General features: G+C 43.3%; 1 protein-coding gene across 5 annotated transcripts in view; it reads right to left on the bottom strand.

The window, feature by feature from the left end:
- LOC134401294 (protocadherin beta-16-like) overlaps positions 1–25,663 on the bottom strand; it is a 98,414-nt gene that overhangs the window by 38,950 nt on the left and 33,801 nt on the right. Inside the window, exon 1 of one of the 5 annotated variants that reach the window (XM_063130061.1) lies at positions 21,539–23,962. The exons of 2 other annotated variants lie outside the window; for them this stretch is intronic. In XM_063130061.1, coding sequence (XP_062986131.1) covers positions 21,539–23,962 — 2,424 coding nt within the window. Of the gene's footprint in view, positions 1–565; positions 3,124–13,289; positions 15,724–21,538; positions 23,963–25,663 lie in introns of those variants that run through there. 2 more of the 5 variants (XM_063130064.1, XM_063130060.1) reach the window with 2 other exon arrangements.

Below are 25,663 nucleotides of genomic sequence, written 5' to 3' on the forward strand. Positions count from 1 at the left end.
TTGGTTCATAAGTATGCAGAGAATTGTGAGATGGAGATGAAAATTGTTGTGACAATTGTGACCTAGACCAGATCTACACCAAGCAGAAAATGACACTTCAAAAACGGTTTGAAAACTGATATGGAGTGTGTCCTTGGTCCCAACAGTTGTCTACTGTTACAAACCATTTCAAAGCAGTACTGTAGTTCCTGCCATAGATACTGTGAAATGCTAAATATTTCCAAATTTTGGAGACTATCTCCCAGTAGAAAGATCACAAATTCCCTTCCAGGAGTCTGTTACCTTCCTCTCAGCATCAGCATCTGGTGATACTTCTCCCACCCGTATTGGCAAAAGTAGCGTGGAAAGAGAACAAGTGTTAGAGTCAGAGGTTGATGAAGTTATTATATAACACATCACTCACAATTCACAAGCTATTTCCCTTTGCAAAGACAGAAACAAACATATCAGAATACAGAAATCACTGAAGCAGAAGAAAGAACAAAAACTAGATCAACAACATTCGAAAGTGGCCAATAAAGATTATAATATGACTGTATAAAAAGAACTCCACTAGTTTTCTCACCTGGCTCATGAGTTTACTTTCACCTGCATGACAAGGAACTTCTTCAGAAGAGCTTGAATTCCTTGGATTCACCTGAGTGTTAGGAGGCGCCACAGAGAAAACAGGAAACAGAGGCCTGAGAAACCGGAACTCACTGTTCAGAGACCCGCCAGCTAAGCACACCTCATAGTTGTAGGCCTGGGAAAGAGATCCAGTACCAGAATCTGCACAGTTCTCCTGGGAGTTCGGTCCCACAGGGAACGTACATGCAGAGTTATGGGTCCCTAAGAAGTTCCTGTGTCTCTGAATCTTGATTGCAGCAAACACCATTACAGAAAGGAGAAAAACAGATGAGATGGCTGCCAAGCATATGATCAAATACATAGTCAGGGTATGGTCTTCTTCCTCTGCTACTTCATCCTTAGGAACATCCATCATTTTCATATACGGGTCAGAGAAACCATCCACCAGAAGAATTCTTAGCGTTGCAGAGGTGGACTTGGGAGGATGTCCATTATCTCTGACCATCACAATAAGATTTTGCTTGAAGCTGTCTCGATTATTGATGGGCCTCATGGTTCTCACTTCTCCATTCTGGGCCCCCACAGTGAACAGACCAGGATCTGTGGCCTTCAGCAGTTGATAGGAAAGCCAAGAGTTCTGACCAGAATCTCGGTCTGCTGCCACTACCTTGGTGACCAGGTAGCCGGCATCTGCCCCGCGGGGGACCAGGTCATTTGACAGGGAGGTGCTGTTCTGAAGAGGGTAGAGGATGAAGGGGGGATTGTCATTTTCATCCATGATATGAACGTGGACAATAACCTCCGAACTCAGTGGAAGGGACCCTTTATCCATAGCCCTCACCGTCACATGGAAGTCTTTTATGTCCTCATAATCTATGGATCGAATGGAATATAGGTTCCCTGTCTCAGAGTTGATGGAGATGTAAGAGGATGCAGGGCCATCTCTGATCTTCCCAGGCAAAAGAGAGTAAGTCACTTTGGCATTCTGCTCCGTGTCCAGGTCAACGGCATGGACTGAACCAATTAGCAGACCTGGAATATTGTTTTCCCGTAACTGCAATTCATACCGGGATGTTTCAAACACCGGAGGGTTGTCATTGATATCTGAGATCTCAATGTTAATCATTCTCACCGACGTGAGCCTGGGGGAGCCTCGGTCAGTGGCGGTGATGGTGACGTTGTACTCAGAGACTTGTTCTCTGTCCAATGGCCGTTGGGTCACAAGCTGGTAATAATTGTTCTCAATGGCTTTTAGCCCAAAGGGCAGGTTTGTCTCAATGGTACAGGCAGTTCTGCCATTGTCTCCAGAGTCTTGGTCTGTGACACTGAAGAGGGCCACCACAGTCTCTGTGGGAGAGTCTTCTGGTAAGGGACTGGTGGTGGAAGTTACAGTCACCTCTGGGACATTGTCATTCTCATCTTCAACCTCCACAATGACTTTGCAGTAAGCAGAAAGCCCTCCTCCATCCGTGGCTCTGATGTTCAGCTCATATTGACTGTTTTCTTCGTAGTCAATATTCTGTGCCAAAGTAAGCTCCCCAGTATGTCTGTTCAATTTAAATAAACTTAATACTGCATTTGCTACCTGGCTGAAGGAATAGGTGATATCCCCATAGGAACCAACATCTTTGTCACTGGCTCCAACTTTTGTGACCAGTGAATTCAAAGGAGAGTTTTCCATTAAGTTCACTTTATATAGAGATTGTGCAAACTGAGGGAAATTATCATTGGCATCTAGAACGTCAACAATTATTTGTGCTGTTCCAGTTCTTTTGGGAATCCCTCCATCCACAGCTGACAGAGTTAGAACAATCCTTGCTTGGACCTCACGGTCTAACGCTTTCTCCAGTACCAGTTCTGCGTATTTACTGCCATCCGTGTGACTTTGCACATCCAGCCTAAAATGTTCATTAGGACTAAGTGTGTAATTTTGAATAGCATTTTCTCCTTTGTCGGAATCTTGGGCACTTTCCAAAGGGAGTTGGGTATATATTGGGGTCTGCTCAGATATTTCAAAAAATATTTGATCTTTAGAGAATTTGGGAGAATTATCATTCACATCCTCTATTTGAACTTCAATTCTGAATAGGTGCAGTGGGTTATCCAGCACCACCTCTGACACTAGAACACAAGGGTCATTCTGACCACACAGAGCCTCTCGGTCTATTTTATCCTTTAATATCACATTCCCAGAATGAGGATCCAGCTGGAAATACTGCTTGGAGCTCTTACACACCAGCCGGGCTTTTCTAGCCGACAGCTCCTTTACATCCACTTTCAAATCTTTTAGCACATTAGCCACCAGAGACCCACTTTTCTTTTCCTCTGGCACTGAATACAGGATGGACTCACACATTGCCAGAAACCCACAGAGATACAGGAAGAAAGACACGACTTGCCTGCTATTGAGATGCTTCTCCATTGTCTCAGCTTCACTTCTGCCAGATCTGAAACACAAGCACCTTCTCTCTATGGCAGCTGCTTGAGTTGACTGTTGGTTGTAAGTTTTGAAAGCAAATTGTTCCCTTTCCTTTATTTTATTTGGCAATGGGTATGTTGGCCTTTTCTCCCAAAATTTCTGAGGATTCGCTCTTGTTGAAGATCTGCTCCATTTCTCCTTGAGATTCCTTCCTGTGACGTTAGAGGTGTGCAGGAGAGCAGCTGCTCCCTGATGGATCTCCTCTGTGTTGTGCAATAGCACCACCTTGTGCTCGAGCTACGATATGACTCCCATAAACATTGCCACTTATAAACATGCATAGAAAAACTCACTCACTCTTTCATTGCTATTGTTGAAGTTTATTATTTTCACCATAGTAGCCCAAAGTTGGGAAACCTAAGACTCTCAGATGACTAGAGAAATCTTGATGCCCCCAAATGATCTTGTTATGTTTACATTTTTCTGCACAGCTGAAACCTTCTAATGGTTTGTTTAGTACATGCTAAAATCTCAGTGTTGTGTTTTACAGCTATAAATCTAAGCACAGGATTAAGATGATAGTATATTTGAGAATGTACACATATTTTTGTGTCTTTATGGAACGGAGGAAGTACGAGTCTTTTTTCTTTCTTTCTTAACTGAGTTCCATTTTCATAATGTGACTCATACAAGTGGGGGCCTTCAACAAATTGCATCGTGGATTAATTATCAGTTTAGTGCCCCCATGCTAAGCCTCCATTCCCCCCTCTTGCTTCCCCCCTCTTGCCCTCAGGTGTCAGAAGTGGGGGAAACTACACTCTGCAATCAGCCAGGGGAAAGGGGGGCACTGAGAGGCTGGTAATTCCTTCATTACCAGGAAGAACATCCTGGCAATGGGAAGACAGGCCATCAGCCAGAGAAGAAACATCTGGATGATGCTTGCTTCCTATGATGTTCTATTGCATTAGGCTGTGTGGTTAAGTTTGATGTGAAGGTTTAGTAATTAATAAGAATTATTGAAAAGTGTAAAGAAGGTTCTCACTCACTGTGTATTTGTAGCAGATTGGTAAATATAAAGCCATAGTGGGGGAGTGAGCGCCAGATGGAAGGAGAGTGCTAATTGCATGTTTGTGTGGAGCGTCTGGATTGGCTGTGAGAGAATGGGAGGAGTTGGAGAACTGTGTGAGTATAGATGCTTCTGCTGACAGGACAGAAGGTTTGAGGTTTGGATTGGAGATTGGAAGAGAGACTGATAGAGATTGAGATAGGAAGGGTCTGCGTGCTTTGTAGTTTGAGTGGATTAGTGTGTGGGGAAGAGAATAGTGTAGCCTAGTAGGAGTAGAGTAAGCAGGAGAACCTGAAGTTATATTGTGAAATGGTTAAGAGAAAGAACTGACTGAAACCATTACGCGTTGTGCTGTATAACCATTACGCTAAGAACTGAGGAAACCATTAAGCTTTTGTACCTGCAATAATGACTTGTTAATAAATTACATTTCATTACACCTGGTGTGGTCCTTGGAGTACCTGGGAAGGGTACAGGTCTACGGTGGCAGCGGAAGGGAGAAGTTGGGGCTAGGGTGCTGAGCTGTATAACTGCGGGGCCTAAGAAGCGAAAGGCGTGTCACAGGGATGGTTGCAGCATTCCAAACTGCTTGACACCTGCACCTGTGTTGGATTCTTTGGTTCAGGAAAGGAATAAAGGAGCAGTATAAGGTGGGGGTTGTCACACTTCTCCCTTCCCTGCCAGAAAAACACACTCAGCTCTAAATGTCAGTTGCCATCAGGCACAATTCTTTATTGTGCACTATGTATAAACCGGCTACTCCACCATTGTGAATGAAACAGCTACCGCTATTATAAATGGGAGAAGGAGGCTACTTATTGCGAAATCAGCCCTACTGCAAGTCTTCTTTCCCATCCCTCTCTACATTCCTCCCTGCTATTCATAGAATCATAGAATAGCAGAGTTGGAAGGGGCCTACAAGGCCATCAAGTCCAACCCCCTGCTCAATGCAGGAATCCACCTTAAAGCATTCCTGACAGATGGCTGTCCAGCTGCCTCTTGAAGGCCTCTAGTGTGGGAGAGCCCACAACCTCCCTGGGTAACTGGTTCCATTGTTGTACTGCTCTAACAGTCAGGAAGTTTTTCCTGATGTTCAGCCAGAATCTGGCTTCCTTTAACTTGAGCCCGTTATTCCGTGTCCTGCACTCTGGGAGGATCGAGAAGAGATCCTGGCCCTCCTCTGTGTGACAACCTTTTAAGTATTTGAAGAGTGCTATCCTGTCTCCCCTCAATCTTCTCTTCTCCAAGCTAAACATGCCCAGTTCTTTCAGTCTCTCTTCATAGGGCTTTGTTTCTAGACCTCTGATCATCCTGGTTGCCCTCTTCTGAACACGCTCCAGCTTGTCTGCATCCTTCTTGAATTGTGGAGCCCAGAACTGGACACAATACTCTAGATGAGGCCTAACCAGGGCTGAATAGAGAGGAACCAGTACCTCACGTGATTTGGAAGCTATACTTCTATTAATGCAGCCCAAAATAGCATTGGCCTTTCTTGCAGCCATATCGCACTGTTGGCTCATATTCAGCTTGTGATCTACAACAATTCCAAGATCTTTCTCGTTTGTAGTATTGCTGAGCCAAGTGTCCCCCATCTTGTAACTGTGCATTTGGTTTCTATTCCCTAAATATAGAACTTGGCATTTATCCCTATTTAATTTCATTCTGTTGTTTTCAGCCCAGCACTCCAGCCTATCAAGATCACTTTGAAGTTTGTTTCTGTCTTCCAGGGTATTAGCTATCCCACCCATCTGCAAATTTGATCAGCGTTCCCTGCACCTCCTCATCCAAATCATTAATAAAAATGAAATCATCTCAACAAACTAATGGGAAAGATAGTTAAAGTAACTGGCCTGCCATCCCCATTCATAGAAACGACTCTCACTTTCTAAAGTAGTAAGTGTAAAATTTCGAAGGGGAGTAAAATCGTTATCGGGCAATTATGAATAGGAATGGCAGGCTAGTAACTCTCACTGCCTTTCTTGTTCATAAATGCACCACAGCAATTTTACTTCCCTTCAAAATTACGCACTTTTACTTTCCCTGGAAATTGCACACTACTTTAGAAAGAGAGTAGCTAGCCTGCTTTTATGAATGGGAAAGGCAGGCTAGTTACTAGGGCTGTGCACTGCTTTGGATCCGCATCCTGAATCCAAAGCAGATCAGGGTGATTCAGACCTCCCTAAAACAGATCCGAAGCAGATCAGGGAGGTCTGACCAAATCCGGCGATTCAGACATTTTTTTTCAAGGACTACACATGGGAATTTACCAAAATGCATTCATCTCTGTCATTTTTAAAGGTAAAGGCATGAAATTTGGCATCATAATAGCACTTAATTAGGGCTTTAGGCATACCAAGTTTGAAGCACATTGGTTCTACCTCTGATTTTAGGATTTTTTTTAAGTTTCCCCCCTCAATATTACTCTCCCCATTTACAAAATTGCATTCATCTCTGTCATTTTTAAAGATAAAGAGAGGACACTTAGCACCATGAGAGCTTCTATATAGGGATTTAGGCATGCCAAGTTTGAAGCACACTGGTTCTACCCCTGATTTTTAGGATTTTTTTTAAAGTTTGAGGTTTTAAAATCATTTTCTTAAAGGTAAAGACAAGTAATTTGGCAACATGTTAGCACCTACATAGGGCTCTAAGCATGCAGTGTGAAGCACATTGGTTCATTCCTTGATTTTTAGGATTTTTAAAAGATTTCCCCCCTCAATATTACTCTCCCCATATTGCTCTCAGCCTGGTAGTGTGTATTGCAGTCAATACACAATTGGTTCTTACATTAATGGGAAACGCGTGAGTTAACTTCAAAAGACACAAGTTGGGGAGATTAGCACTTCAAAACACACAAACAACAGGGTGTGCTGATCACTGATTTGATAAGACACCTTCTGAAATTGCTCTTTGCGAGTGGCTGCTGTTTCCTTGAAAAATCACATTTTAAAAAATTTATTGCGACCAAACTGCTGGACAGATTTTTCTGTAAATTTACACACATGACAATCATGACTCCATCTGTTACCTCAATAAGTTTCATGTTTATATCTTGAAAAATAAAAAAAAGTTATAGCCATTTATTATTTCTCCCAATGCAAGCCTATGGTGAAAAATCACATATTTAAAAATTTATTGCGAACAAACTGCTGAACAGAACTTTCTGAAACTTTACACACATGACAATCATGAATCCATCTGTTACCTCAACAAGTTTCATGTTTCTATCTTTAAAAATAAAAAAGTTATAGGTGTTTATTCCTCCCAATGCATGGCTATGGGGAAAATGTGTGATCTGAATCACAATTCGGACCTCTGAATCTCGCTTTGGATCTGAGTCCGAGGCATGTTGAGGGGGGTCCAGATCAGTCCAACACAGAGCGAGCCCAATTCAGAAGGTCCAAATGGGGCTCCGAAGCAGATCGGGGGGGGGGTCTGTGCACAGCCCTACTATTTACTCTCACTGACAACAGTAGTGCGTATGGTGGGAAAGTGTGCATGGGGGGAGGGGGCACTCCTTGACCATGTTACTGTCAGGTCAAAGAGGTACACCCAGGATTTAATGCGGAGGGATGGGGCATACTGCAGGGGAACTACCTGGGAGCCACTTTGGAGATGGAATAAAAGGACTTTCAGAAGATGAGGCTTTTCAAAACAGAAGCGGCTGGATGGATGGCGATTGGCATCATGGTCATTTGTTGCAAAGGACATTAAACTGCTCTCCCTTCACATGGAATTGGTTGTGTAGATTCCCTGCCCCTGGGCTCCAATTGACAGTTGTGCACAGAAAGCGGAACCACAGGGAAGCACACTGACCCCACCCTTCAGCCTGAGGCCTCTGGGCTGCTAAGTTGTGGGTGTCTGTGCAGGGTTTGGGGGGGGGAGTGCAAGGGCTAATCTGTTCCTGGCTCCATTTTTCACACTCCCATTTTTCACTGGTGTTACTTGTCCTGCCATTTTTATGTCTCCCTGCTACTTTTTCCATGTCCTTCTCTCTCATTTGATTTTTCACGTCTTTCCCCATCCATCTCTGTGGTCATTTCTGCCTGTGCAATCTCTCTTTCCTCTCTCCTGCCTCCTGAATCACAGACATTAAACTCAAACCTAGTTCAGTATGACAAGAAATCTGTAAAAAGTACAACCCATCCAAATAGTATTCTCAAGTCTTCAACTATTAAACAATAGCACAGAAGGGAGTCAGTGGGTGAGGCCCCGAAGTTTGTTACATGACCAAATAACATATCAATCTAAGGAAGGAGGAAAGGTACTTTGTGTAAGACTAATATTATTAAGACGAGGACTAAATGGAGTAAGCCTTTCATTTTCTCAATTCAGCCAAGCATTTGTGCCCTTGATATCAATGTAATAGGATCTACTATGTAGGCCACTAACATCTGACCCATCTTAGAGCAATCTTTTAAAATTACAATTGAGAAATTAGAAATGTATTATAAATAGCTTGAAACCTCATTTTGTCAAAACCTTCAGACCTAGAAACAGCTATATTTTTGAAGCCCCCTGCTTCAACCATGACTATAGAAAAGCATGAAAAGAACTAGTAAGGCTTAAAAGGAAGGCAACCAAACAGGCAGTCTACATAAAATCTTCTAAAACCTAAGAAGCTGGAATATCCTATCTATGGCAAGGGCTGGGATTGGCTTGTCTCCAGAAAAAAGAATACATGTTTTGGGAGATGATTTTCCAAAACATGTGGATTGATCATTTTCAAACCATCTTTGGTAAGTCAGAAGAAGAGAGGCCTTGAGTAGAGGAGAAATTACAGCCTTTAAAAGCTACTTGAGAATGGGCCCCAGTAGCAGCTGAAGAAATCAAAAGACTGATTTCTCAGTTGACCAGTGGTTAAGCCCAGGTGAGGATATTATTTAAAGCAAATTCAGATTAGTAGGCACCTATTCTAGCAAGACTATTCTCCTTTATTAACTCTTCAGATTGCAAGCCCCAAGGAGGAAAAATTGTGTTCCCAATTTACAAAAAAGGTGACAAAACAGAGCCCGGTAACTATCGACCTATTAAATCTAAACCGTATTCCAGATTTTTATTTAATAGATTATTAGATTGGGCAGAAACAAATCAGATAATCCATCTTGCTGGCTTTAGGAAGGGATTCCGCACAATAGATCAATGCTTTATTCTGCAGCATCTAATCCAGAAGTCAGTCCATGGACCCACAAAAGCTATATTTTCTGCTTTTGTCGATCTTTCACCAGCACTTGATTTGGTACACAAGATCAGACTTCGGGACAAACTGCAGGTCACAAACATTGACAGGAGACTCCTCATTCTAATACAACAGCTTCGTACCCATACCACTATGCAGATATGCACTGATTCTCTGGGCATCCTGTTTGAAAAGATCACAACACTCAGAGGACCAAGAAAGGGGTGCTTGTTAGCAACTTTTTAAATTCAGTTTCTACATTAATAATATTGTGGATGAAGTCTATACTCCCTCCTTCCTCCCTCATCTGTAGGGTGGGAAAACAAATTGCTGGATGAATTTTTCAGATTTTTAAAGGATTATGACATAATTTGCCTACAAGAAACATGGCATTTAGTGAATACTACACCTTCCATGGTTTATCATATAGGATATGATAAACCAGCCATTAAAACAAATAGTGAGGCTTGGCAGACGTGGCTTGATACTTTTGATATCTCTCAGTTTGAAGGCTACCGTTGAAGACCTGGCATGAATAAATAGTCAATACATCCAGACTTTGATGATCCACCATGGGAACATAATGGACATACATTGCACTGGGAGAACAGGAAACGTATGAGCGGGTGCACAAATCACAAAAAGCTATGTCCCACAATCTTTGTTTGACAGATTTGAGAGCAATATTCAAACCCAGATTGAGGAGGAAAGAGGAAGAGAGACTGATTGAAGCTGCCTTTCTGGCAAGAAGCTTGGACCAGCTGCTCATATAGTTATCCTGGGACAAATATGGAAGCAAACCTGAGCCCCTCCCAAAGACACTAACTTCCATCCAAAATTTTAAAGCATACTACCAGGCCCTAAGCGAAAGAGAGCTTTCCCCAGTTTCCAACAGAAGTACAGAATTGGGAACACAGAAGAACAGAATTGGGTCCTTAGGAACTTTGTCTGTTGCCTGTCTGTCTCAGATGTTAATCCCCCTATCCAGATATTAGAGGCATATAAGAGCTGGGCAGCAGGCTTGGCACTGAACACTGATGGCAGATGGTGGGTACACGCCGCCCACTTTGGTAAAAAAAAAATGTGTTATTGCCTTTGAGCTAACTAATGCTTTGTGAAGGGTGGCCGATCTATGGGCATTCCAAGACAGGGTATGATGGAATGACAGCCCCTGGTATGAGAATTTTTTAACCTGTTCCAGGGTATGCCCGTCAAGGGGCCACCGGCGTTGGGAAAATCTATTTTCAAAAACCATAACTTAAGTTAATTTTCAAATTGTTAATCGAGAAGTAGTTAGAAAATTTCATTAAAAGGTGTTTCAAAGCAGGTCTAGAACGGGAAAGAATAATGGCATCATCTGCATAGAGTAGAATAGGAACTTTCCTTGCACTGAGTTTGGGCAAGTGTCCTTTGTGATCAGACAGGGCCTCCTCAAGATCATTTATATACAGATTAAACAACGTAGGTGTGAGGATATAACCCTGTCTGACTCCTCTGGACATAACAATTTCATTAGAGAGCTGTCCCTGTGTGCCACATCTGACTCACATCTTGCTGTCACTATATAGAGCCATTATGAGATTAAGGAGTCTTTTGTCCACCAAGATCTTATCTAACTTCTCCCATAGTTTGGTTCTGGGAATAGAGTCGAAAGCGGATTTCAAGTCCATAAAAGCGACAAACAATTTACTGCATAGAAATTTAAGATGTTTCTCCGCTAAATGAAAGAGGATCAAACAGTGGTCGGAGGTGGAATGGTTCTTTCTAAAGGCAGCTTGGGCCTCCGTAACAACATTGTTGACCTCCAGGAAGTCGATCAATCTATTGGATAGATATCGAGCATAAAGTTTGCCCATTATTGAGAGCAGGCTAATAGGTCTGAAATTCCCTGGGTCATTTAGATGTCCCTTCTTGTAAATCGGAACCACTATTGCGTGTTTCCAGCTGACAGGGATTTTGCCAGATTGATTTATAACAGTAAAAAGTAGGCGTGTGCTCCGCTCCGATTAGGAGCGGAGAAGCAGTAGCGGATTGGCCTGCTCCGCCTTACCCAGAGGCAGAGTAGAAGTGGACCGCGGACCCCTAGAAGCAAGGCGAAGAGAAGCGACCATTTTTCGGAGCTCCTAGTTCAGGCGGAGCGCTCCGGTCGCCATCTTGAAAACATTTCGCCATAGGATTGCATTGCGGGAAATAATCGCACGTTACTAGGTTGTTTTTGAAGCTATTGTTCTGGAAATTCTTGTGCACAGAGAGTCGTGGATGGGGGTCATTTTGAGACTACTCTCACCTCTGCGTCGTGCGGGTCACGTGCTAGAATTTTTTAAAAATCGGATCAACAGCGCGGCTCAAACGGTGATTTTCGGCTTTTCGCCCATAGGATTGCATTGCGGGAAAGAATCGGGGATAACTGGGGGGGGGGTTAAGCTATCGTTCTGAAAATTCTTGTGCTTAGTCATGGATGGGGATCATTTTGAGACTACTCTCACCTCTCTGCGTGGTGCGGGTCGCGTGCTATATTTTTTTAAAAATCGGGTCAACAAACATTACAAACAGGGACAGCGCGGGTCAAACGGAGGTTTTCGCCCATAGGATTGCATTGCGGAAAACAATCGGGGATAACTGGGGGGGCTTTAAGCTATCGTTCTGAAAATTCTTGTGCTTAGACAGTCGTGGATGGGGGTCATTTTGAGACTACTCTCACCTCTCTGCGTGGTGCGGGTCGCGTGCTATATTTTTTTAAAAATCGGGTCAACAAACAGGGACAGCGCGGCTCAAACGGCGCTTTTCGGCTTTTCGCCCATAGGATTGCATGCAGGTTTAGCATGCAGACATTTCAGCACAATAAACATCTCTATTGTGAAAGCCATACTTTTACTTCTTTACAGTATGAGATGGCAGCTATACATACGATAACCATAACAAGTGCACTTTAGATAGGGAATGAAATGCAGTCTAGAAACGACATTTAGATTATGCCCCATTGTACTGCTCTACTGCATGTCTTTCAGGCTGCCCAACTATTCATTAATTAGCTTTGTCTCAGTTGACCTTAATTAGACAAGAAGGGTTGTACAATTGTTTGGTGGAGAACGGAGGTAAGCTGTTCAGTTTGGGAGAAGTCATTCTTTTGCACCCCTTCTGTAATTCTTCTGTGGACTGAATCACCTCTTCCAATTCTATGAATCTACGGTTATACATCTTGAGAAGTTCTCGGCTCAGTACCGACACTGCTGTGATACCCCATGGAACACAGGAAAGGCTGGTATTAACCTGTTTGCTTGCAGCTGAAAGTAGCTTTGGGCAAACACTTCTTGCCCAAATGCAATCTAGCAGGAATTCCACCATGCTAGTTATGGGGAACTGTAGGTCAACCAGGGGTGAGAAACTAGAAGGTTACGGAACAGGACTTTTAGGATGTCTCCACAACCTGTGTAGCAAACATAACCACTATAGAATCAGTGTAGATAATGTATTCCCATTGATATACTGTATCTGCGTATTTAAACACCTGGGCATATGTCCTCACCAAGTCCGATGTGCGCAAGTACCAAGACATTTGAAGAAGCAAGTATGTCATCCGCAGTTTTGGGATGAACCACAGGACATACTAAGATACATACAGTGACCATGATTACCACAAGAAGACTTGAGCCAGTTTTAGTGTGGAGAAGGTTGAAAGGAAAGGGAGATAAGCAAGAGGGCTGAAGAGAGAAACCCAAACACAACAATAGTCTTGAAAGAATGGGCCTGAGGAAATGGGGTGCTAGAAGAAGAGGACCAATCAAAAAAGGAGATGGGGAATAGAAAGGATGGGCCAAATATAAAGATAGTGGGATTTGAAAATGTCGTAGGTGGATTTGAAACAAAAAGACAATTAAAAACCTGCAGCTTTCTCTTTACCTGCTATATATTTTGTCAACAAAGAGAAATAGAAAGAGATTAATGAGAAAAAACAAATATCAGATGTGACTATACAGAAAAAATATTTGCAAACTCATGGTGATCTGCTTTCATTTCCCTACTGTACAGAGTAATTAAAAACATTACTATTCTCTCACCTGTTCTCTTGATTCTTTATCTTTAACCTCCTGAGTAATATCTTGGGAAACAGAAGATGCCCTGTGGTTCACAGGGATGTTGGGGTCCCCCACAGAAAAAACAGGAATGAGAGGCCTGAGAAATCTGAACTCGCTGCTTAAGGATCCACCAGTCAAGCAAACATCATAGTGGTAAGTCCTGGAGAGTGACCCACTCTGAGAATCAGAACAATTCTCTGGGATATCAGGTCTGGCAGGTGGGAAGGGAGGAGGTGCAGGGATAAAGGTTTCTCTGGAACCTTTCTTGTAGATTTTGATGATAACAAAGGCGATAATACAAACCAGGAACACCAATGAAACTGCAGCCAGGCAGATCACCAAGTACACGGTCAAGGTCTCATCTTCTTCGTGTTCTTGTTGACTGACATCCACCGTCTTCAGATAGGGATCGGAGAAGCCATCCACCAGAAGTATGTTGAGAGTCACAGTGCTGGACTGTGGAGGGAGCCCATTGTCTCTGACCAGAATAACAAGCCTCTGTTTGTTGGTGTCCCGCTCATTCAATGGTCTCCTGGTTTTCACCTCTCCATTCTGGGCTCCAATGCTGAAGAGGCCAGGGTCTGTGGCCTTCAGCAGTTCATAGGAGAGCCAAGAGTTCTGACCAGAATCTCCATCCACGGCCACCACCTTGGTGACCAGGTACCCGGCCTCCCCTGACTTGGGCATCAGCTCATTGCAGGTGGTTGTGCTGTTCTGAAGGGGATAAAGGAAGAAGGGAGCATTGTCATTTTCGTCTGTAACACTGATTCGGATGAGAACTTCTGAGCTCAGTGGAGGAGAACCGCCATCTGTTGCCCTCACTGTAATTTGGAAATCTTTTATGTGCTCATAATCCAGAGACCTGAGGGCATACACATTTCCAGTTTCAGAGTTCACGGAGATGTAGGAGGTGACAGGGCCATCACCAACCTTCCCAGGCAACAGGGAATAAGTCACTTTGGCATTCTGCTCCATGTCCAAATCAACAGCATGAACTGAGCCAATGAGCAGACCCGGGATATTGTTTTCTCGAATCTGCATCTCATGTAAAGGCTTTTGAAATACTGGAGGGTTGTCATTGACATCTGAAATGTGAACATCAATCATTCTTGTAGAAGTGAGCCTGGGAGAGCCCCGATCAATGGCTGTGATGGTAATATTATATTCGGGGACTTTCTCTCTGTCCAGGGGACTTTGAATGACAAGCTGATAATAATTGTTCACAGTGACTTTTAACACAAAGGGAAGGTTTATCTCCACAGAACAGACAGCTTTGCCATTGTCCCCAGAGTCCCGGTCCATCACACTGAAGAGGACAACCAGTGTCTCTAAGGGAGAATCCTCTGGTAAAGGGCTGGTGGTGGATATGACTGAAACCTCTGGAGCATTGTCATTTACATCCTCAATCTCTACTAGGACCTTGCAGTGTCCAGAAAGACCCCCACCATCCATTGCTTTGATATTCATGTCATAACTGGTTTCTTTTTCATAATCCATCTCTCCCAATACAGTGATTTCTCCAGTAATTTCATTTAAATGAAACAAATTGTATATTTTTTCATGCATCCGATGGAATGAGTAGGAGATCAGTGCATTTGAACCAAAATCTAAATCTCTGGCTTCTACTTTGCAGACCAGGGTATCCCGAGGACTGTTTTCCTTTAACTTTACTTTATATTCAGACTGAGTGAATTGAGGAAAGTTATCATTACTGTCCAGAACATTAATGTTTATTTGAACTGTGCCTGTTCTCTGTGGCATCCCTCCATCAGCAGCCGTGAGAGTCAGTCCAATGTGTGGCTCCTTTTCTCTGTCTAGTGGCTTCTCCAGAACAAGATCCACATATTCCCTTCCGTTCTTGTTCGTTTGCACATCAAGCCAGAAATGCTCATTGGGGCTGAGTGTGTAGTTCTGGATACTGTTCTCTCCCAGGTCCTCATCTTGGGCAGATTCCAAGGGGAACCGTGTATTTATAGGAACAGTCTCAGGAATTTCCAGCTCAAATTCAGTTTTAGAGAATTTGGGAGCATTGTCATTCACATCTTCTATCTGTAGTTCAATACTGTATATTTTTAAGGGGTTCTGGAGTACAATTTGAGACAGAAGTAAGCAAGGCTCAGTCTTGCCACATAAAGCTTCTCGGTCCATTTTATCATTTATCAACAGATTCCCGGAGAGGGTATCAAGATGGAAATATTGCTTAGTGCTTTTGGAAACTAACTGGGCTCTGCGAGCAGAGAGATCCCCTATTCCCATTTTCAAATCCTTCAGCACATTAGCTACCAGAGACCCACTTTTCTTTTCTTCAGGCACCGAATACTGAATGGAAATACACATTGTTTCTGGAAGACACAGAAAAAGCAAAAGATACAGACCTTGTTTGTTCCTGAAGCAACTTTCCATGGTTCAGAACTCTCTCTCTCTCTCTCTCTCTCTCTCTCTCTCTCTCCAATTTCTGGCTAAAATATAATGCTTCTGACATTCACCTAGTGAGCATGTCTTCTTATGGAGATGCTTCTGATGGAGAAATAAATTTTGCTCCGCAGTACTGATTGTTTTGCTTCATGGAATTATTTCTCTTCGTCACAGACAAAATCTAGCCATCTTATTTCAGTGGCACCTCTGCTCATTGTTTCCTATGAGTTTCTTTACAAACCCAAATTCTGAATTCCTGTTCATGTGTTTGTATACACTGCCACCGTGTGGCTGAAGGAGGAAACCATTAGGATTGTATGGGTCTCATTGAATAACAGCTCAGTGCACTTTCTCATTGAATGGCAACACAGTACATAATACGGTTTAAGCTTGGGGTTGGTCTAAATAGCCTCTTGAGCTCTCTGATCCCATGAATCTCTGGTTCTTAAAAGAGAACAGGCAAAACCAGCTGGCCAAGGTTAGTCTTGCAGAATCCATTGCTGTGAATCCTCATTTTATGCTCATCCTGTACATATTTCTAAATAAATTTTATATCTCAGAAACACCATAGGTCTTCAGTGACCTCCTTCCAAGGAATCTGAATCCTGGGTAAGCACTAGAACCCCTGAAATGTCTCACCACTCAGAAATGGGGATGCATATTGGTAACACCAGTGTTAGTAGTGGGACTGTCTTTCCTGTAAGAGGCACTATGAAGTCACTGTGCCTGCACTAACATAGAAGGTCTAACAGCAACACTCCTGGAGCAGATGAAATTAATGTTCCATCAGCAGATGGAGGCCTTGAGGCAACAATTTTGTAAAGTCCTTAGACTAACCATGAAGCTCACTGTAGAGGCCTCACATGTGCAGCTCATGAAGACTCCCAATGTGGTGAGGTGAATACCTGTCCAGATCAGCTGCTGCAAAGGGGGAAGAGTCCCAGCTGCAGAGCACACAGGCCTGTGTGGCTCAGGAGATACCTTCTGCTCATTTTTCCATCACAAAATAAACCCCTTTTAATCAGACTTTTTTTTTTTTTAAGGGAACGTGCTGTGATCTGTGTGCAGGAACAGCAGCGTGATAAAATCTGATGGCCCACATTGTCTTTGTTTACTTCCTCTTTCCTCTCTGGGAAGAAAGAGGGAGTATTGAAGGACAAAAGCGGGGCAGAGAAGCAACAGTAAGGAAACATGATTTTCCCCTGTGTGATGATGCTCTCAGTTTAAGTGTTTTATTGTTTCAAAAACATAAACAAACAAACAAGCCAACACCACAAAACAAAACATACAAACTTAAAATGGGCGTCCAATTTTCTCTACAGCAAAAATATTTAACAATATTTTCTCTTACTCTATAATTACACAAAAAAAGTTCCTCTCTTTCTATTATCTTAAAGTTTTCTTCTTATTCATTGAATCCACAGATAAACAACTCATGTGATGATGCTCAAAGACTAATCTTTGACTTTATTTCAAGACAATGGAATGGATGGTTTGGGGGTGGAGGTACATTTTTGGAACTGTTTGTTATAGGAATTTTCTGGCAGTTCTTTTCTATATTGTCTTTTGAAAAGACCAGTGTATTTTATTTGTGTCACGTGCGTGCTAATGATACTGGGAGTGGGAATTACTACTGATCCCCCCCCCCCCCAAAGTATTCTGATAGCATTTAGAATGTCTAAGAATCTCTACAAAACGTGCCCAATTAGATTTTGGGGAGCATGTTGTGATGTTTTACTGCTTATTGCTAATTATATATGATGTAAGTATTTATACTGTTTTAAGGATTATTGCTATTTAGGATGTGAGGGCTGTTTGGACTTAGAACAGAAGGTTGATAAGTGGTTGATTCTGTAGGGAGGGGCAGTGAGTGAGTAGAATGTGAAGTGAATGCAGATTGGCGCGTAGTTCAAAAGTTTGGATTGGCAGTTAGCAGTGAGAGGGATGAGTTAGGGGAAGAGCAATTAAGAGTTGTGTGTGGAGAGAGGAAGTGAGAGTCTGGATTTGTCTGCGAAAGGGGTTAGAACAGAGTAGGAACGTCTTTTATTATTTGGGGAACAGAATGAATGGTAGGAGTTAATGTAGGTTTGTGTGTAGTGTAGGCAGGGTTACATATGAAACAGTACTGAAGCAAACAAGTGTATGACAGATGAAACCATAAGCTTTGTAAACTGCATAAAAGTTCTTCTGTTTCATAAACTGGATTGGATTCTTGAAGTACCTGAGGAGGTAAAGTACAGTGCTATATGGTGGCAGTGGTGAAGGAAAAGGGGGAACAGAGTGTGCTGGGCTGGTCGCTGTGAGACCAAAAAGGGTCAGTGAGTCACAGAGCAGCATTCTGATGATGTGATCCCTTGTTGGGATCCCTTTGATTATACACGGGGGGGGGGGAGGAATGAGATCCAAGGAGCACGGCATCACACATGTGCTTTCAACTGACAGAAGAAAACTCCACCTTGATCTGCCTTGAAGAGGATGGAAGCCTCTAACTTTGGGGCTCTACGACAACCACTAGGATTGTTTGTGTGTCATTGAATGGCAGCTCAGTACACAATATTGTAAGCTTGGGGCTTGGTTTAAAGGACCTCCTAAGAATTCTGATTGTGAAAAAAGGGAGTGTTAGAATGGGTCAAACCAGCTTGGCATGTTTAGCCTTGCAGATTCCCAGCTTTTATGGAAATGAGCTGAATGGTGGCCACAGGTGGACTGTTCTGGAAGGGGTCTTACCTTTCTGTTGCCTCCCGATAAGAAACGTGCTAATTCAGAGATCTGTGAGAACAACAAAAGCAAGCAAAGGATCTCTCTTGGATACAGCTCACTTCTGAAAAGGAGGCAGAGAGTCGAGTGCTCTCTGCAAGAAATCCTATGGCACTATGGGTTCTCCAAGACATCCGATGGGGATCAGAAATCAGTTGGAGTGCTAATGCTGTGGACTCCCATCTTATTCTCAGCCTGTATATATCTGTAACTAACCCATTTATCACAGAAATGCCATAATTCTCCAGTGACCTTCTAAGGAAATAGAATCTTGGGTAAAGACAGGTTGCTTACCTGTAATTGGAGTCCTTTGACTGGTCATCTGTGCATTCACACATGAGCTCTGTGCCTGCACGGAGCAACACTGGGAAACTCCTAGAGCTGAGGCATTTTGGGCGGGAACCCCTCCCCCACAGCACAGCACGCATGTCCAATGGGGGTTCCCACCCCACTCTCCTCAGTTCCTGGAGACTGACATCGTGGCCTTGGAACTGACGTATGGCAGCTAGCGTAATCATGTGAAACCTCCTGGGTAGGAGGTAAGTATTGAGATTGCATAGGTCCAGAATTGGACAAAGTCCCCATCCCTCTTTGACACCGTGAAGTATCTGGGGTGGAACCTGTTGCGTAGGTCATCGTGTAGGACCTCTTCTATGGTCCCTTTGTTCAGTAACATATTGACTTCTGTGAGAAGCATTGGGTTTACTGTGGTATATTTCATGGTGCCAAGGGGAGGTCGGTCTTTGAATTCCATATGGTAACCCTTCTGGATAATGGAGAGCACCCATTGGTCTGAGGTGATAGTCAGCCATGCTTGAAGAAAGGGTGCCAGGCATTCATTGAAAGGAGCCATCGACCTCAGAGCTGGGATTCTGCAAAAGTCAAAGATGACGGGAAGAGCCCTTGGTCTTTTTAGGAAAGGGCTTGTTCCTGGAAGGGATAAACTGTCTTCTTTGATGATCAGGCTGCTGTTGAAAGGAGGAGGAGTGTTGCTGACACAGCTGCCTGTCTTGAGGAAAAGAAGATCGAGGTCGAGACCATTGCTGCTGAGGTGAGAGATATGGCAGTTGAAAACCCATTTTCCTAGCTGTTACATGGGTTTTCTGTACCATCTCAAGTGCCTCATCAGTGTTTAAAGAGGTCCACATTGCTTGGGATAGGCCTGCCAACCCTAACCAGGCACGTCTCCATAAGGCAATAGCTGCAATAAGAGCCTTGGAGCCACAGTCTACCTCTTGCTTATATGTATGAATCTGTTGCATGACAACTTCAAAGCTTTGTGGTGAAGATGACAAGAGAGGTTATGTTTATTCTCAGGGAGATGATCCATTAGCTTTCCCATTTTCTCCCATAAGAGCAGCTGGTAGCCAGACATGGTGGTTTGGTAGTAGCCCTCCACAAGCCCAAATTCACAGTTGTTTTTTCTGCCTCTTCCGTTGGGATGTTGAAAGTTTCGGATGCAGGGCTTCTGTGTTGACCTAACTGTAAGGAGGGGTTCGTATATGCTCTTTCTTTTACCATTTCCCCCCATTCTTTCCCTGCAGACTCTCTGGCTCCTTGAGCTTCTTGGATAGCCCCTGAGGGACTTCAAAGGCCTCATATGATGAGCGTTTTACTGAATGCTCATTACTGGGCACTTGCGAATTACTGGACACTTGCAAATTACTCACATGACGTCGTCTGCCTCTCGCCCGTCTTCCATCCCTTCTGGCCATTATTGCGATGCAAAAAACACCTCATTAAGTCCGGTTGAAGCACTCTCCTACCAGACTGAATGGGGCTCATTACTTCCTGTTTTCAGGAAGCGAAGTGGGAGCGGCGACAGAAGTGACGGGAGCCTATATATTTTACTAGGTGTGATGAAGCTTTTAGCCAGGGCTGGATCTACACTACTGCTTTAAAGTGCTTTAAAAGCAATAGTGTAGATCCGGCCCAGGACTCCCTCCCGTGGGGCTTTCCAGTGCTGCTGTCCGCTCAGTACCTGAGAGCTGAGAGAGGAGTTGTTGTTAGTTGTTGTTGTCCTTGTCCTTGTTGTTATTAAAAAAACACACACCCAAAATGCCACTTTCAGCTTTCAGACACTGAGGAGACAGCAACACTGGAAAGCCCGAAGGAAGGGAGTCCTGGGGACGGAGGAGGGGGAGAAGAAAGTTTCAGCTATATACACTCCAGAGGACACACAGGAACAGAGAGTGATGGAAGAGGAATGACAAAATGAAAGACAATAGCAAAGAAGCATAAAAGAAGCTGTTGGATTCAAGACAAAAATAAACTTTTGGTATGCGAGAGGGATTGTCAGGGCTTTGTAACAACAGACGTTCCAGGAATTGAGACCTGGTTCCATGCCCTATCCTCTGGTATAAGAGGGGGCCAAGACCACTCTGGGGGGATTCCAAAGGTTATTCCAAACCTTGTGGGGGATTCTCACATTCACATTCTGGAGACTCTCTCTCAGTCAAAAGATTACAGTTTTCCCTCAAGCAGTTTATTACCTTCCCCTCTGGCTCAGGTTTTGGTGATACTTGTATTGTATTATATTGTATTTTATATTATGGTTTTATACTGTTGTTTTATACTTTGAATGTTTTTAATTTTTGTGAACCGCCCAGAGAGCTCCGGCTATTGGGCGGTATAGAAATGTAATAAATAAATAAATAAATAAATAAATAAATAAAATACTTCTCCCATGCATACTGGCAAAATTTAGTTTGGAATAAGGAGATACCCAGGGATGTCTGAAATTATTATATAAGATATGCTTTCCCCTTTGCATAGAAAGAACCAAAGACACCAAAATATAAAAATAATTGAAGTGGAAGAAAGAAAAAGTGAAGCATTTGACACTTTGATTCGTATCTGTTGAAATCCAATTCATGCAGAGCTACATTTTATAGATTCAGTGCCAACAAATACAAGATAAACTACATCGCAAAGTATAGGCTGTAATTTGACCACATAAAAAGAATTCCACTCGTATTCCCTCCTGACTCCTGACTTGTTCAAATATGAATCATTTTAAATTTGCCAATATATGAAAAGGATTCAGATCAAACTCTCACCTGGCTCATGAGTTTACTTTCGCCTGCATGATGAGGGACTTCTTCAGAACAGCTTGAATTCCTTGGATTCATCTGAGTGTTGTGAGGCCCCACAGAAAAAACAGGAAACAGAGGCCGGAGAAATCGGAACTCACTGTTCAGTGACCCGCCAGCTAAGCACACCTCATAGTTGTAGGCCTGGGAAAGAGATCCAGTACCAGACTCAAAATGGTTATCTTGGGAGTTAGGACCCACAGGGAAAGTACATGCAGAGTTATGGCTCTCTAAAATTTTCCTGTGTTTCTGAATCTTGACTGCAGCAAACACCATTACAGAAAGGAGAAAAACAGATGAGATGGCCACCAAACATATGATCAAATACGTAGTCAGGGTATGGTCTTCCTCCTCTGCTACTTCATCCTTAGGGACATCCATCATTTTCATGTAAGGGTCGGAGAAGCCGTCCACCAGAAGAATTCTTAGCATTGCAGAGGTGGACTGGGGAGGATGTCCGTTATCTCTGACCAGCACAATAAGATTCTGCTTGAAGCTATCTCGATTACTGATGGGCTTCGTGGTTCTCACTTCTCCATTTTGGGCCCCCACAGTGAACAGACCAGGATCTGTGGCCTTCAGCAGTTGGTAGGAAAGCCAGGAGTTCTGACCAGAATCTCGGTCTGCTGCCACTACCTTGGTGACCAGGTAGCTGGCATCTGCCCCGCGGGGGACCAGGTCATTTGACAGGGAGGTGATATTCTGAAGGGGGTAGAGGATGAAGGGGGCATTGTCGTTTTCATCCAAGATGTGAACTTGGACAATGACCTCGGAGCTCAGTGGAGGGGACCCTTTATCCATAGCCCTCACCACCACACGGAAGTCTTTTATATCCTCATAATCAATGGATCGAATGGCATACAGGTTCCCTGTTTCAGAGTTGATGGAGATGAAAGAGGATGCAGGGCCATCTCTGATCTTCCCAGGCAAAAGAAAGTAGGTCACTTTGGCATTCTGTTCCATGTCCAGGTCAACGGCACGAACTGACCCAATCAGCAGACCTGGAATATTGTTTTCCCGTAACTGCATTTCATAGTGGGATGTTTCAAACACCGGAGGGTTGTCATTGATATCTGAGATCTCAATGTTAATCATTCTCACCGAAGTGAGCCTGGGGGAGCCTCGGTCAGTGGCGGTGATGGTGATGTTGTACTCAGAGACTTGTTCTCTGTCCAGTGGCTGTTGGGTCACAAGCTGATAATAATTATCCTCAATGGCTTTTAGCCCAAAGGGCAGGTTTGTCTCCGTGGTGCAGGCAGTTCTGCCATTGTCTCCAGAGTCCCGGTCTGTGACACTGAAGAGGGCCACCACGGTCTCTGTGGGAGAGTCTTCTGGTAAGGGACTGGTGGAGGAAGTTACAGTCACCTCTGGGACATTGTCGTTCTCATCCTCAACCTCCACAATGACTTTGCAGTAAGCTGAAAGCCCTCCTCCATCTACAGCTTCAACATTAATCTCATAATTACTATTTTCTTCATAATCAATTGTCCCGGCAATGGTTATTTCTCCAGTAAGTTTATTTAACTTGAATGATCTGTGCACATTTTCTGGCACTTGGCTATAAGAATAAGTGATGTGAGCATTGGAGCCTATATCTCTATCGCTGGCTTCAACTTTTGTGACCAGTGTGCCCAAAGGGCTGTTCTCCATCAGTTTCACTTTGTATGCAGTCTGTCCAAATTGAGGCACATTATCATTGGCATCTAGAACATCAACAAATATTTGTGCTGTTCCAGTTCTTTTGGGAATCCCTCCATCCACAGCTGACAGAATTAGAGCAATCCTTGCTTGGACCTCACGGTCTAACGCTTTCTCCAATACCAGTTCTGCATATTTACTGCCATCCGTGTGACTTTGCACATCCAGCCTAAAATGTTCATTAGGACTAAGTGTGTAATTTTGAACAGCATTTTCTCCTTTATCTGAATCTTGAGCTCGTTGCAAAGGGAATCGGGTATTTCTTGGAATGTGCTCAGATATTTCAAAAAATATTTGGTTTTTAGAGAATTTGGGAGAATTATCATTCACATCCTCTATTTGAAATTCAATTCTGTGTAACTGCAGTGGGTTTTCCAGTACAATTTCAGAGAGAAGAACACAAGGGTCATTCTGACCACACAGAGCCTCTCGGTCTATTTTATCCTTTAATATGACATTCCCAGAATGAGGATCCAGCTGGAAATACTGCTTGGAGCTCTTACACACCAGCCGGGCTTTTCTAGCCGACAGCTCCTTTACATCCACTTTCAAATCTTTTAGCACATTAGCCACCAGAGACCCACTTTTCTTTTCCTCTGGCACTGAATACAGGATGGACTCACACATTGCCAGAAACCCACAGAGATACAGGAAGAAAGACACGACTTGCCTGCTATTGAGATGCTTCTCCATTGTCTCAGCTTCACTTCTGCCAGATCTGAAACACAAGCACCTTCTCTCTATGGCAGCTGCTTGAGTTGACTGTTGGTTGTAAGTTTTGAAAGCAAATTGTTCCCTTTCCTTTATTTTATTTGGCAATGGGTATGTTGGCCTTTTCTCCCAAAATTTCTGAGGATTCGCTCTTGTTGATGATCTGCTCCATTTCTCCTTGAGATTCCTTCCTGTGACGTTAGAGGTGTGCAGGAGAGCAGCTGCTCCCTGATGGATCTCCTCTGTGTTGTGCAATAGCACCACCTTGTGCTCGAGCTATGACATGACTCCCATAAACATTGCCACTTATAAGTATACATAGAAAAACTTCTGTAATAACAACTTGCAGTGAGTATAATATAATACTTATTATCTTAATCTATATTTTGTTGATTTGACTTTTCATGGCACTTTGGATGCACTGACCCACTCTTTCATTTCTGTTGTTGATATTCAGTGTTATCACTCTTTTGTTGTTTATTCGTTCAGTCATTTCCGACTCTTCGTGACTTCATGGACCAGCCCACGCCAGAGCTTTCTGTCGGCCATCGCCACCCCTAGCTCCCCCAAGGTCAAGTCTGTCACCTCCAGAATATCATCCATCCATCTTGCCCTTGGTCGGCCCCTCTTCCTTTTGCCTTCCACTTTCCCTAGCGTCAGCCTCTTCTCCAGGGTATCCTGTCTTCTCATTATGTGGCCAAAGTACTTCAGTTTTGCCTATAATACCATTCCCTCAAGTGAGCAGTTTGGCTTTATTTCCTGGAGTATGGACTGGTTTGATCTTCTTGCAGTCCAAGGCACTCTCAGAATTTTCCTCCAACACCACAGTTCAAAAGCATCTATCTTCCTTCGCTCAGCTTTCCTTATGGTCCAGCTCTCGCAGCCATAGGTTACTACGGGGAATACCATTGCTTTAACTATGCGGACCTTTGTTGTCAGTGTAGTGTCTCTGCTCTTAACTATTTTATCGAGATTTGTCATTGCTCTCCTCCCAAGAAGTAAACGTCTTCTGATTTCCTGGCTGCAGTCAGCGTCTGCAGTAATCTTTGCGCCCAGAAATACAAAGTCTGTCACTGCCTCCACGTTTTCTCCCTCTATTTGCCAGTTATCAATCAAGCTGGTTGCCATAATCTTGAGTTTTTTGAGGTTTAACTGCAACCCAGCCTTGAATTATGCTCCAAATGATGGATTTCTGTTCACCTTTGCTAGACATCTGAAGCTTCCTAATTGTTTATTCAGTATAGTTAGATGTGTTAAAATCTCAATGTTGTGTTTTTTTCTCTTTAATAAGCTAGAAAGCCCAACATATAGGCCATGTGAATAATCTGGAAGAAACAGTTTAATTTCAGGAGCAGAACCCTGCAGATGTTGTTGGCCTCTGTAATATCCTCTGGGCTACAACAATAGTTGGCTTAGATAGATTAGTAATCTTCATATATGGATTGTTAGTGTGTTTGAGAATACACACGTGTGTGTGTGTGCGCATGTGTGCGCTTGTGCGTGATTAGGGATCAGAGAGAGTAAGAGTCTTTTTTATTTTATTTTTTACTTTTTGAACTCGGTACCATTTTTATAATGTGATCTATACAAGTGGGGGCCTTGCCATTAGACAGCATAAGTGAGGGGACTAAGGGCCACTGAGAGCCTGTTTCCCTTCATTCCCAGGAAGAATATCATGGCAAG

The sequence above is a fragment of the Elgaria multicarinata genome, chromosome 7, assembly GCF_023053635.1.
Source record: "Elgaria multicarinata webbii isolate HBS135686 ecotype San Diego chromosome 7, rElgMul1.1.pri, whole genome shotgun sequence".
NCBI classification, from domain to species: domain Eukaryota; kingdom Metazoa; phylum Chordata; class Lepidosauria; order Squamata; family Anguidae; genus Elgaria; species Elgaria multicarinata.